The sequence below is a fragment of the Zootoca vivipara genome, chromosome 5 (genome assembly GCF_965207765.1).
Source record: "Zootoca vivipara chromosome 5, rZooViv2.hap1.1, whole genome shotgun sequence".
NCBI classification, from domain to species: Eukaryota; Metazoa; Chordata; class Lepidosauria; order Squamata; family Lacertidae; genus Zootoca; species Zootoca vivipara.
Window position 1 is genome coordinate 87,085,191 of NC_142588.1, and position 13,678 is coordinate 87,098,868.

Genomic DNA, 13,678 nt, shown 5'->3' on the forward strand with positions numbered 1-13,678 from the left:
TGGTTTGAAGCCATTTTAAAAATCCATAACAATAAATGAATGCTACACAATAAAATAAAATATAAGAACAGTATGATATCAGAGTTAGAAGAAAGCTCAAGGAACTAGTGATTTACTTCCATTACTTGCAAATTTCTGGGTCATATACCAGGTAGGAAATACTCCATAATAAAAAAGTACAAAGGGTAACACAATTAGTAGTGGCTGTATAGTTTGGAACAATATGCCTTCCTCCGACTTCTTCTCTCAAATGGCGTTGCTACTTCTCATGTTTGTAGAGGAGCCTCTATATGTGTAATCAAATGCATAGGTGCAGTTTCATCACCAATAGCATTTTGGGTGTGCATACACTGACTTCTAGAGGTCCTGGTCCCTATGTTTTGTGACACCCAACGCATGGGCTGCAGGAAGTGGGTGCCGTCCTGATTTTCTCCTGCCATAATGTATAAAGCAATTTAAAATCTACATGACTTCAGAAGAACTGGTAAGAAAGACAGTGACAGTTGCAAAATCATTGAAAGCAAAAATACAGTGTATGAGGGGGTGAGGGATGGAATGTATAGGTACTCTTCTTGGTATATTTGCACAGAATTTGCTTCATTCTATTCCTCTCTTTACACCTCTTCCTATCCAACTGCAAAGCAAGGGTGGAACTTCACAGTGTGAGGAAGTGGATAGATATAAGAACAAAGTTGCTAGAAAAGTTTAAATTTGGATAAGGATCATAAGAGTGGCTTAAAACAGAAGTTTCTTTACCTGTATATCTTCCTGGATTTCCTTGATCTGTCTTCTCTTGTATCTGTATTTCTCATCTGCAGCTCTTTTCTCGTCTTCCAGTTTCAGCCTCTCTTGGTGCTCCTCACCTATTAAAAATACAATTATTTATTGAATTTATTGGTTGCCTTACCTCTAGACAACATACAGTAAAAATTACTTTTAAAACATCCACTCTAGTCCAATACAGCTATTAAATAAATACCGGTACAAGGAACCAACCATAATGAACTAAGGAAGAGTTTTTAAAAAGTGACAAAAGTCCACACCGCTACAGGCACAATCAACCGTAAACATGATCAGAAAAAGAAGCAGATGTTAAAGTCATGCACTAATTTAAAAAGGTTTAAATTATTAAAATATCTAGGACACTCATTTAATGCTGGACTGTAGACAAGATATGCATTCCAGCAAAGGAGGTTGCATGAATTGCTTCCAGCATAACAAAACTGATGGATTTAGAATCATAGAGTTAGAAGAGACCACAAGGGCCATCCAGTCCAACCCCCTGCCAAGCAGGAAACACCATCAAAGCATTCCTGACAGATGGCTGTCAAGCCTCTGCTTAAAGACCTCCAAAGAAGGAGACTCCACCACACTCCTTGGCAGCAAGTTCCACTGTCAAGAAGTTCTTCCTAATGTTTAGGTGGAATCTTCTTTCTTGTAGCTTGAATCCATTGCTCCATGTCCGCTTCTCTGGAGCAGCAGAAAACAACCTTTCACCCTCTTCTATATGACATCCTTTTATATATTTGAACATGGCTATCATATCACCCCTGAACCTTCTCTTATCCAGGCTAAATGTTTCAAAACATTTAGTCTGGAATGAGACTTCAAAAGTGATCAGATCTACAGAAGTTCACTTTTGCAGTACCTTATACTAATCTGAATGACAATATTATGCAGTGTGCTTGACTGAAAGGTTTATGGGCTAATGCAGACCTAATGTGAGCCATTGCTTAACCATGGTTCAGTGTTGATTGTCGTCATAAGCTGGTTCGCACAACATAGTACCGGAAAGTGAAACTGGCTTAGGGAGAATATGACTTAGTGTGAATATGCAGGCTCCCCAATAGGTGCTACTTCTTGTTTTGCTCCCCCTCTGGTCTTTTCTAGGTTTGCTCTTGGTTGCAGCTTGTACTGTAATTAGTTCAGGGAGACCCTAACTGCAAATCAAAATTCAGATGACACACCAAGTCTAAGGGTGGTAAAAGGGATTGGTGCAGAGCAAAGTATCTCTGAACACCTGAGTCCCTATTGGGAAAGGAGTATGACAAGGTTGTATATTGTCTCCCTGCTTATTTAACTTATATGCAGAATTCATCATGCGAAAGGCTGGACTGGATGAATCCCAAGCCAGAATTAAGATTGCCGGAAGAAATATCAACAACCTCAGATATGCAGATGACACAACCTTGATGGCAGAAAGTGAGGAGGAATTAAAGAACCTTTTAATGAGGGTGAAAGAGGAGAGCGCAAAATATGGTCTGAAGCTCAACATCAAAAAAACCAAGATCATGGCCACTGGTCCCATCACCTCCTGGCAAATAGAAGGGGAAGAAATGGAGGCAGTGAGAGATTTTACTTTCTTGGGCTCCTTGATCACTGCAGATGGTGACAGCAGTCACGAAATTAAAAGACACCTGCTTCTTGGGAGAAAAGCAATGACAAACCTAGACAGCATCTTAAAAAGCAGAGACATCACCTTGCCTACAAAGGTCCGTAGAGTTAAAGCTATGGTTTTCCCAGTAGTGATGTATGGGAGTGAGAGCTGGACCATAAAGAAGGCTGGTCGCCGAAGAATTGATGCTGGTCGCCGAAGAATTGATGGACTGCAAGAAGATCAAACCTATCCATTCTGAAGGAAATCAGCCCTGAGTGCTCACTGGAAGGACAGATTGTGAAGCTGAGGCTCCAATACTTTGGCCACCTCATGAGAAGAGAAGACTCCCTGGAAAAGACCCTGATGTTGGGAAAGATTGAGGGCACTAGGAGAAGGGGACGAAAGAGGATGAGATGGTTGGACAGTATTTTCGAAGCTACGAACATGAGTTTGGCCAAACTGCGGGAGGCAGTGGAAGACAGGAGTTCCTGGCATGCTATGGTCCATGGGGTCACGAAGAGTCGGACACGACTAAACGACTAAACAACAACAAAGGTTGGCTTACCGTGTTGTGTGAAACAGCTTTATGGTCAACTCAAATACCATTTTAATGCCTTATCTAATAAATGCTAAATAAGTTTCTCTTTTAAAACTGCCTAACTTGGCAGTTTTTCAAAAATCCTCACAACTTATTATTGAAGATGGGATAATAATAAAGTAAAAGAGCCAGCAGAGGGAGCAAAAGTTAACTGCAAATGCTTTCTCTGTCATCAAAACACTATTTTAATATTCAGGTACAAATAAAAGAGGGAGATTTTAAAGTTCCAATTTAGATTGTTTTACAAACTAGTCTATTGTGGTATTTTAGTGTGCTACACTTTTAGTGTATGTAGCATAGCCTACTTCTGTTGTAATTAAACCTGCCTTTTATACTTAGGAAATGATTGCTTCTGAGAAAAAGGTACATCTGAAATCATTGGAAGGAACTGTGTTGCTTAATGCAAACTGCATTTCAAGTCCCAATGATCCAACATCTTTTTAGGTGGTTCAAGCATTTCCAGCCCCAGGTGATGCAGTGAGGCTCTCGGTTGAGCAAAGATTTGAACTCGGATCTTCTTCATCCATAACTTCATTGCATCACATGGAAAAGATTGCATGTTCTGAGCCTAGAAGGACTAAAAAGTAAATTACATTGCAGTGTCTGTGGCAGAGCAGTTAGTAAGCAGAATCCTTTCCTGATCTCCCTTTGCTCTTAGACTTTAGCCGTTTACCCTACTTACTTACTTTTCTCTGTGACTGCCTTGAATGTGTCTCGATAGTTGCTGTTGCAGTTATTAAGCACATGCATAGTATTCTCTAGGGCAATACATTCTTTCTCAGCTAGCTGGATCTTTGCATCCAAATTGTCTCCTTCACGCTGAAGATCTTCCTTTTCCTGGGCAGCCTTGAAAGAAGAAAAATTACTTTTAACAGAATTCAGAATCTTAAGATTAATACCCAGTCCCCATCTGCCTTACACTGCCTTACAGCACCACACTTGGGTATTTATTAAAGAATCCATACCCTCCATCATTTCTCCAATGAAAATAGGGACGTCCTATTCAACAACAATTTTATTATTTATACCCTACCCATCTGACTGGATTGCCCCAGCCACTCTGAGCGACTTCCAACATATATAAAACATAATAAAACATTAAACATTAAAAAAAAAACCTAAACAGGGCTGCCTTCATGCATCTTAAGGTTGTATAGTTAAGTAACTCCTTGGCTTGGGGGTTGCATAACTCCATACCCTCCAACATTTCTCTGATGAAAATAGGGACATCCTAAGAAAAATAGGTACATTCTGGGATCAAATCAGAAACTGGGACAGCTGCTGTAAATCCGGGACTGTCCCTGGAAAATAGGGACACTTGGAGGGTTTGTGAATCCTCTATCGGAAAGGGATAAGTAGTTAAGCACAGGTGCATATTGTCTAATAACACTGCTTGTTTTCATTCCTGGGTGGAAAATCTGGCTTTATGCAAAGATTTCTAGGCTTGCGTGAATCAACAGCAAATGTGCTGAATATTTGATGGAACTGTGAGATCCATGGTAACTCAACAGTGGGAAGGTTCTGTGAATCACCTATGAGAATGTTTAACAGGGTCACCCAGCAACCCTGAGCTTTTCCACTAAAAGTACTGCCTGTCACCCCAGAAGACTCATGAAACAGAGAAGGGTGGGCATAGGTCACAGAACCTAAGGAGTGGGATAGGCTGCAGTTACTCAACCGTTAACAGATACGTTTATTTTTCAAACCTATTCCAAGCCTAAATAATAGTAAGAGCAGCATGGGAATAAAGTGCAGCATACTTTCTTAAAAACAGCTTTGCAGAATGGCAGGCAAAAGTGGAGCTAAGACCCTATGAATAGTACCCAGCATGTTTTGAATTAGGTATGCAGGAAAAGTGTGTGAGGAAGCTATGAAAAAGCAGGGGGAAGAGAATGTTCAAAAGAATGCCTAAAACAGCTGGATAAATCAGAGTTCAGTTAAATGGGGAGGGGGCTGCTAACAAGCCCTAACTAAGTGTAGGTATATATTCAACAGTGCCCAATGAAGAAATTTTATCTGACCCCAGTCTACCAACTTTGGATCAGGACCCAATGAAAATGTTGATCCAAGGTGAGGGGAGGAGTGAAGATTTTGTTATGGTTCATAACTTTTGAAAACAAATAAACACGTTTAGTTCCCCCCCCCAAGCCTTTTCTGAGACACCATGCACATGGTCACATGAAACCTCTCTCAAGGTTTTGACCACAGACTCCTCTTATGAAAGCAACACCCTTACTGTTAAATGGCACTGAAATTGTAACGTGCGCTGCCCACCAGTGGAAAGATTAGACTGAAAAGCAACAAACACTTCTGCTTCCTAGGCCAATGTCAAAAGTGCCATATTTTCCTTCTTCAATAATAAGTGTAGCCAGAAATACTACAAAAAGTTGTTGGGCCCACCTCCCTGTCTATTCCTTCTGATTTTGAAGGTGGTTGTGGATATTTTCTCTCATTTACACTTGGGATGGCTGCACAATTCTTCAAATTCATGAGATTACTTCAGTGATCTCTATGTTGAAGTGGCAGATCAGGAAGTTATGGACCAACCTATAGTCCTATCTCACACTGGATAGATGCAGGATACCCAGTAATGAAAACACCAGAGATTGGAGATGAAGTACCGGTATGGATAATTCGACAAGCTCATGGGCAGCATCCAAGCTGGAAGGTTACCTTGATGACGTAATAAGTGTGAGTTTTCCCCTCTTCTCCTTCTGGGGGCATCATGACAACGGTAATGATTTCATATCTGCTCTTCAGTTTCTCAATTTTACCCAGTCGCTCATGAAACTCGGAACTGATTTGAGAAGAATAGGAGAAACTGACTAATAGGTTTGAAAGAAAATCATTTAACTCATGGTCATAAATATGTGAGAAGACATTTCCTAAGAAATCAGGTACACCTGTTTGTCTTTTGGGGGAACAGGGAATTGACTTGAAAGTAATTATTATTTTATTACGGTATGTTTTGTTTTTATTACTTGCTTTATGCAAAAGAAAACTCAAAGCAACTTTACAGCAAGATAAAATACAAGCAAGGAAAATCAATTAAAAGCCATTTTTTAAAAAACCCAAAAACATACAATACAAAGCTCCTAAAATGTTCAACCAACAATAAGAAGAACAGATCCTACCATACCCCACTGAATGATTAGTAGCACAGTTGTGGTTAATAAAAATTTCTTAGCCTGACTGATGGTGCCAGGTGCATTTCCGTGGGGAGAGCATTCCACAAAGATCCTTTCCAATCAGTAGAAGAAAAAAGCTATTAAACCTGCATAGTCCATCAGGTCCATAGAACTGATGGAAAGTGCTGAAGGCTAGAGGGGAAAGCCTTTGTGCATCACTGAGATTGTGTTTCCTGACAGCCCCTCCTGCCCGGAGGAACTTCTACAGACTTATGTGATCCTTTCCTTGAAATGTCTTTTTTGATTTTCCTGTGACTGCCTAGTAAGAGCAGGGCTACAAACTACACACAAATGTATGCAACAAAATCCTGGCAGTCAGTTCATCTAGTGAGGAGAAGCCGCTTTGATAGGAGACAGTTTGGGGCAGAGAACTGTCCTATTTCAAAGCTGCTTTTCTTTTGTTATATTTAACAATTACGGATTGAGATGAAGTCTTTGCTGCCTTGGTAAAAGACTTTCCAAATGCTACCCATCTAGATGCATCCTTGGGGGACCTCTTCCCTTTAGTGAGACTGTGTGAACCCTATAGCAGAGTGGATGATGTCACTATTAAAAACAGACAACACAGTATTTAGGCTAGTGGTATACCCATCTATTCTAGTTGCTGCTGGTACCCAGTCCTCCTGACTCACAGTTGTCTCAAATCCCCACACACAGAAGGAGACAAATTCAACATTACAGTGGAACCTCGGTTTATGAACACCTCGGTTTATGAATTTTCGGTTTATGAACGCCGCGGACCCATCTGGAACGGATTAATTCACTTTCCATTACTTTTAATGCGAAAGTTCGCTTCAGTTTATGAACGCTTCAGTTTATGAACAGACTTCCGGAACCAATTACACCCATGTTTCAGTTTATGAACGCTTCAGTTTAAGTACTCCGCGGACCCGTCTGGAACGGATTAATCCACTTTCCATTACTTTCAATGGGAAAGTTCGCTTCAGTTTATGAACGGTTACTCCGCGGACCGTCTGGAACGGATTAATCCACTTTCCATTACTTTCAATGGGAAAGTTCACTTCAGTTTATGAACGCTTCAGTTTATGAACAGACTTCCGGAACCAATTGTGTTCATAAACCGAGGTACCACTGTACATTGCAAATTCCTGCATCGTGGGGAGCCGCCATCCAAGGAACCTTACCCAAATATTTAAAGGTTTGGCATTTCAGTCTTACAGCTGCAGAAGCTGCCCCCTGCTGATTGTATCTTAATATTGCCACTGCTCAGAGAGAATAAGCAACAGCAGGAAGCAACCCCAAATCAAATTATATGCAAGTGCCAATTAGTCATGTAATTATCACAGGAAAAACACACAGAGCCTGCCTGCTTGGCGAGGGGTTAAGCTCCAGTCACACTAAATCACTCTAATTTCCTATTGCGTGGGCTGTGGATTGAAGGAGAATGGGGGAAAAGGGCTGCCAAATCAGCTGGTTGAGTGTTCATTTCCCACTTGGCTTTAACCCCCCCGCTGCACAAAGATTCTTACTTCCCAGTTTCTTAAAGCTGTAGAAAACAGGCCCTTGCAGCTCCTATCTTGGTTTCTGTAATTGACTATAGCTAGCCTTTATTGGGCCCTTTGCTGATTTACATTTTTATAGAAAGGTAGGGTACAAATAGGGATGCAGCTGGCGCTATGGGTTAAACCACAGAGCCTAGGGCTTGCCGATCATAAGGTAGGTGGTTTGAATCCCTGCGACGGGGTGAGCTCCCGTTGCTCGGTCCCAGCTCCTGCCAACCTAGCAGTTCGAAACAGGGGCGTACCCAGGATCAAAACTAGGGGGGGGCAAGGGGAGGGGCCAAGGCATGGGAGGGGAGGGGCCACAAAGTGGGAATGTGGGCGGGGCTACAGAGCCCAGGTGAAATCAAAATAAACAGTAAAAACTACAGCAAACTGATCACATATTTTAGGAAGGGGTCCCCAGAGTTGTTGACCTTAGGGAACTGACACCACACTTGCGTATTATACCCCAGAGGACAGGATCACACTTCAAAATGACCTTAACAGATTAGACAACTGGGCCAAAGCAAACAAGATGAATTTTAACAAGGAGAAATGTAAAGTACTACACTTGGGCAAAAAAAAAATGAAAGGCACAAATACAGGATGGGGGACACCTGGCTTGAGAGTAGTACATGTGAAAATGATCTAGGAGTCCTGGTAGACCACAAACTTGACATGAGTCAACAGTGTGATGCAGCAGCTAATAAAGCCAATGCAATTCTGGGCTGTATCAATAGGAGTATAGCGTCTAGATCAAGGGAAGTAATAGTACCACTGTATTCTGCTCTGGTCAGACCTCACCTGGAGTACTGTGTCCAGTTTTGGGCACCACAGTTCAAGAAGGATACTGACAAGCTGGAACGTGTCCAGAAGAGGGCAACCAAAATGGTCAAAGGCTTGGAAACAATGCCTTATGAGGAACGGCTTAGGGAGCTGGGTATGTTTAGCCTGGAGAAGAGAAGGTTAAGGGGTGATATGATAGCCATGTTCAAATATATAAAAGGATATCATATAGAGGAGGGTGAAAGGTTGTTTTCTGTTGCTCCAGAGAAGCGGACACGGAGCAATGGATTAAAACTACAAGAAAGAAGATTCCACCTAAACATTAGGAAGAACTTCCTGACAGTAAGAGCTGTTCGGCAGTGGAATTTGCTGCCAAGGAGTGTGGTGGAGTCTCCTCCTTTGGATGTTTTTAAGCGGAGGCTTGACAGCCATATGTCAAGAATGCTTTGATGGTGTTTCCTGCTTGGCAGGGGGTTGGACTGGATGGCCCTTGTGGTCTCTTCCAACTCTATGATTCTACATCAACTAAGAATGTGTTATCCCTTTGGTTGATATTTTCCTTCGATGGTCTTGAGTATTTCTTAAGTTGTCCTATTATTTTATTTTTTCCTTTTTTACTGTAATTCAAATCTCAAATGTTTAAGATGAGTAGAAAACATTTAAATACATTTAAAAAAACCTTTTCAGTATCCAGAATATACTCTCTTTACGTGCTTGCTCAAAAGTTAAGTTCCAACTTATGTTTGAATGAGATGGAAATAAATTGTTGGTTCTGGGTCACTATCACTTTTTGAAGGTACACATTAAAAGTGGATTATACATAAAAAGTCTTTAAAAAGCCTAAGGGAATGTGTGCACACGCACATGCATATATATAACATATATATGCCACCACTCAATTCACTCTACCACTTGAGCAAGAAAAACTTAAAGAACTGTAGGTTAATTTTGAATAGGGAGCTACTACTAGCTAACTCAATCACTATAGAGCAAGTTTTCAGCCTGTTTTCCACTTCCTCACCCCAACTCCTACCAAAGCATGTAGTATGACAGTGTAGTCTGGCCCATAGGATGAGCCCTGAGTTGTTAAATATATATAATCAACCCCCAGTTTCCAAATTAAATTTTACTAAGATTACAGCTGGAAATATAAATTATGAAGGAGAAAACAGATTGGTAGCATAAAAAAGAAACAGAACACATTACTATCTATGGTAATATTCCAATTCTACAGCAATTTACCTACAGCAATTTACAGCCCACTGAATTTGGCAGACTTACTTCTGAGTAGACATGTAGAGGATTGCCTAACATAGGCTACTTACAGCATAATCTTAAAAAGGATTCTCAAACTTTTTTTGTAGAAAGGAATGATCACACATGATGTTCAACAGGTGATATTATTTCCTAAGAAATACTGGTAATCCCCATGTTTAACTTGTGGAATCAGGGGAGAGGATTGATGGGAAGAAGGATTTTCAAATTGGGGGGGGAGGCAGACGTGAACCTGAAGCGGCGGCGGCGAAGGGGAGAAAACCAGCGGCCCCCTAGAGGAGAAGAGGGAAGTCTGGGGGTGGGCGGGGGGGGGAGAGAAGGGAACCAGGCTTGGATCGGGGCCTCCGCGGAGGTCTGGAGCGAAGCCCCGGCCTCCGCGAAGCGATCCGAGGCTCCGTTGCTGCAGCGGTCTGGCAGGCGCCGAACGACTCCCGACGTTCGGGAGACCTTTGAGCACAGCCGCGCTGTGCGCATGCGCCCTGCACGGCGGCCGCCGGAGTCCACAGCCGCGCTGTGCGCATGCGCCCCGCTTTGCGCGTGCGCAAAGGTCTCCCGAACGTCGGGAGCGTCAGCCCTTGCCCCCTCCCACACAGCGCGGCTATGGTGGACTCCGGCGGGCGCCTCAGCCGCCGCACGGCTCGGGCACAAGAGACTGCTGCGGGCGCCGAACTCGCGCTCCGCTGGGCTGTCCTCCGCCTCTGCCCACCAGCCCCGCTGGCAGCGCCACTCTTGCCCGCAGCTGCCCGACCGGCCCTGCCTCTAGAGTAGGGCAGCGGCCCCCCCCTGCCCCGCGGTGGGTACGCCCTTGGTTCGAAAGCATGTCAAAGTGCAAGTAGATAAATAGGTACCGCTTCAAGCGGGAAGGTAAGCGGCGTTTCAGTGTGCTGCTCTGGTTCGCCAGAAGCGGCTTTGTCATGCTGGCCACATGACCTGGAAGCTGTACGCCGGCTCCCTCGGCCAATAACGCGAGATGAGTGCGCAACCCCAGAGTCGGTCACGACTGGACCGAATGGTCAGGGGTCCCTTTACCTTTACCTTATGGTACAAATGTGATAAACAAGCAGGCAGGCATAAAAGCAGGCTCCCAGTAACAGAACCCTGCCTGAGAATAAATATTGAGTGTGTTTGCTTCTGTCTAGAGTTCTTGTATAAGGAAATTTAGAAGCAGCAAAATAATAGCAATTCCTGACAACCAATCACACAGGTACATCAGTAAATAGCTAACTACCAGGGTTGAGAAAGGCAGCAAGTATAAAGTTGGTCTTCCGAAGTGATTCCTTCAATATCATATGTTTCCTTGAAAAGAGAAATCCATTCCCACCTCCACGCAACACACAGGGCAAATACCTCAAAGTCTGACGCTCCTGCTCTATTATCCTTATCTGTGTCTCAATCATTGCCTTATGAACTTTGATATCTGCAGTTCTTTCTTCCATTGCCGTTTGAAGTTGCTGCTTCCGTTTTTCGAGGGAAAGAACTTGCTCTGCTTTGTTGTACAGAGTATCTCTTACACGTTTCAGCTCCAGTTTCAGGAGGTTATCTTCAATCAACATATCCTTCAGTTGGCAAAAGAAAAAGAATATTCAGCACTAAATCCAAAGCCTCCTGAGAGGTAACTTTTGTATTGAATAGTTTGGTTTCCAAACTTGGGACACATCAATTTAAGCATGCCCAGGGCCATGGACAGTCTGTCAGTGCAAAGAACCCAAGCATTTGTGTGGGTCAGCATTATAATAATTATTTTTAGTTATACCTGCTTATCTGCTCTGGCTTTTTTTAGTAGCTTCTCTGATTTTTCAGTGAAAAGATTTAGCTCATCTACTCTGGTTGTCAAGCCAGCCATTTCTTCTCCAGTCTTAGCCATAGCCAACTTGGTAAAATGGATGTCATTCTGAAAGAAAGAAAAACAAGTTGCTTTTAGTTTGGTCATTAATACTGTTTTGTTATCAGTAGACCCTCGTATTTAGGTCTCAGGCATCTGAGGTTACATTTAAACCCCTTCCTTCTTACAAGAAGCTCAGAAACATGGGTGACATCTATTGATGTCCATTTGCTTGCATAACAGAAAGCCACTACCACAAGATTTCTAGTTTCTCTTTTCCCCACTCCAGCACTCCCCAAGCACCCCCAAAATCTGCTCCAAATGGTCCCCGATCCTCAGGAGAAGAGGAAAGAGAAGTCCTGCTGTGTGCAAGGATGCCTGCTCATACTATATTTATATTAGATCTCCCTCTACAGAACTGGCATTCCCAACCACACCTCTGTCCTGATATTGGCTGAGGACAAATGTGCTTGGTTCCGAATACTGAGCTACGTTAGACCATTATGTGGGCTATAAATTAATCATTGCTGTAGGTGCAATCCCATGAGATGAAAAGCCACACTACCTGGAGTTTCTTCTGCTGTGCTTGTAGAATATTGTATTCTTGTTTCTTTTCTTCTGCTATCTTCGAAAGCTCAGCAACTTTTGCTTCTAAAACTTGCTTCTCATCTGTGTTAAGCTCCCCATGCAAGCGTGACAGCCTTCTCTCAACTTGCTGTATATAAAAATCCTGTTAAAAATATTTTTAGGCAAGAAATAAAATGAAAAGAGAGGCTGAAAAACAAACAATTAGAGTCATTTCTATACATGCTAAAACATTAACACAAAAAAATTAGCTGTAGGACAGGCACCTAATTAAGCAATTGTTCCTGTACAATTGTTTCAGGCCTATAGGCCTTCTCATTTGTAGACTGTCTTAAAATGGCTGGTGTGCAATGCTGGCTCACAAGTAATCTTCTAAAAATATAACAAAGCGTCCCCAACCCAGAGAGTCTGCTTTAGGGAGGCTTACAGCTGAGTAGCAATCTTACCACCACCAGTAGACGCTGATAAAAAGGGGTAAATTTTCAAAGTGGTGCATAGGAGTTATGCATACAAATCCCATTAACAAATAACAGGATTTGGGCATGTTCTTCTCTTGTATCGCTTCAGATATTTACCCTGAAGCAGCCATGGTTCAGAGGAGCCATAGCAAAAAGCTGATTTGGAAATCATACAATCCTATTCCAAACATATTTACTTGGAAGTAAATGGAATTAGTTTCCAAGTAAATGGATTTTTTTTTTCATTTTTAGAAATAGCTTCCTCTAATATCAATGCCACTTACTATCAGATAAATATATTTTATAACTGAAGTGTAAAACAATAACTTTATTAACTCTGAACTGAAATAAATATTCTCTTAATACTGTATTTTGCAAACCAAAATATAAACTTAGTTGGTCTTTAAGGTGCTACTGAAGGAATTTTTTTATTTTGCTTCGACTCAGACCAACACGGCTACCTACCTGTAACTAATTATATGTATGTCAGTGAAAGGCTTAAAATGGTTTCTTGACCATTTTTGGCTTCTGCCATCATCAACAGCACAGCTGGATTTCAAATCACAAAGCCTAGGAGACTGTGCTAAGAAAGGAGAAATTTGTCAGGAAGGGGACACCTGTCCAAAGTGAATATTTAAGAATTAGGGGTGCTCAGGCCATGGTCTTCTCCCAGTTCTTAAGTGTCTGCCTCTGCTTTCTCGTTCTTTTTAAAAACCTTCTCCTGCAGCAGATGTCCCTTTGCTGTGACACACATACACTACACACACACATATGCTTGTTATCCCTTGCCTGCTTATACATGAGTTCTTGTTGTTTGAGTGTCTCAGCATCCGCCCGGCATAAGCGACTGTGTAGGTTTTTCAGCTGTCCTTTGCGTCCCTCTATTTCAGCTGAGCAACACTTCTCCTTGTCTTTAAGTTTCTGCAGCTCCTTAATTCTTTTAAACTGTTTCTCTCGCAGATGTTGTTCCAGTGTCTCTTTCTCCTAATGGTGTTAAAAACGTTCAAAATGTGAATGCTGTGCTATCTGTTGCTTTATCAATCTTTCCAATTCCAAGGTTGCTTCCAGATGACCTTTTTATTGAGCA

At 42.2% G+C, this 13,678-nt stretch overlaps 1 protein-coding gene across 2 annotated transcripts in view; it reads right to left on the reverse strand.

The window, feature by feature from the left end:
• Positions 1-13,678, reverse strand: part of CCDC39 (coiled-coil domain 39 molecular ruler complex subunit) — a 33,558-nt gene that overhangs the window by 3,264 nt on the left and 16,616 nt on the right. For both annotated transcript variants that reach the window (XM_060274352.2, XM_088669214.1), the window contains exons 10-16: positions 13,381-13,575; positions 12,114-12,278; positions 11,480-11,617; positions 11,074-11,282; positions 5,649-5,772; positions 3,662-3,821; positions 757-863 (exon numbers count right to left, since the gene is read on the reverse strand). In XM_060274352.2, coding sequence (XP_060130335.1) covers positions 757-863; positions 3,662-3,821; positions 5,649-5,772; positions 11,074-11,282; positions 11,480-11,617; positions 12,114-12,278; positions 13,381-13,575 — 1,098 coding nt within the window. The remainder of the gene's footprint in view (positions 1-756; positions 864-3,661; positions 3,822-5,648; positions 5,773-11,073; positions 11,283-11,479; positions 11,618-12,113; positions 12,279-13,380; positions 13,576-13,678) is intronic.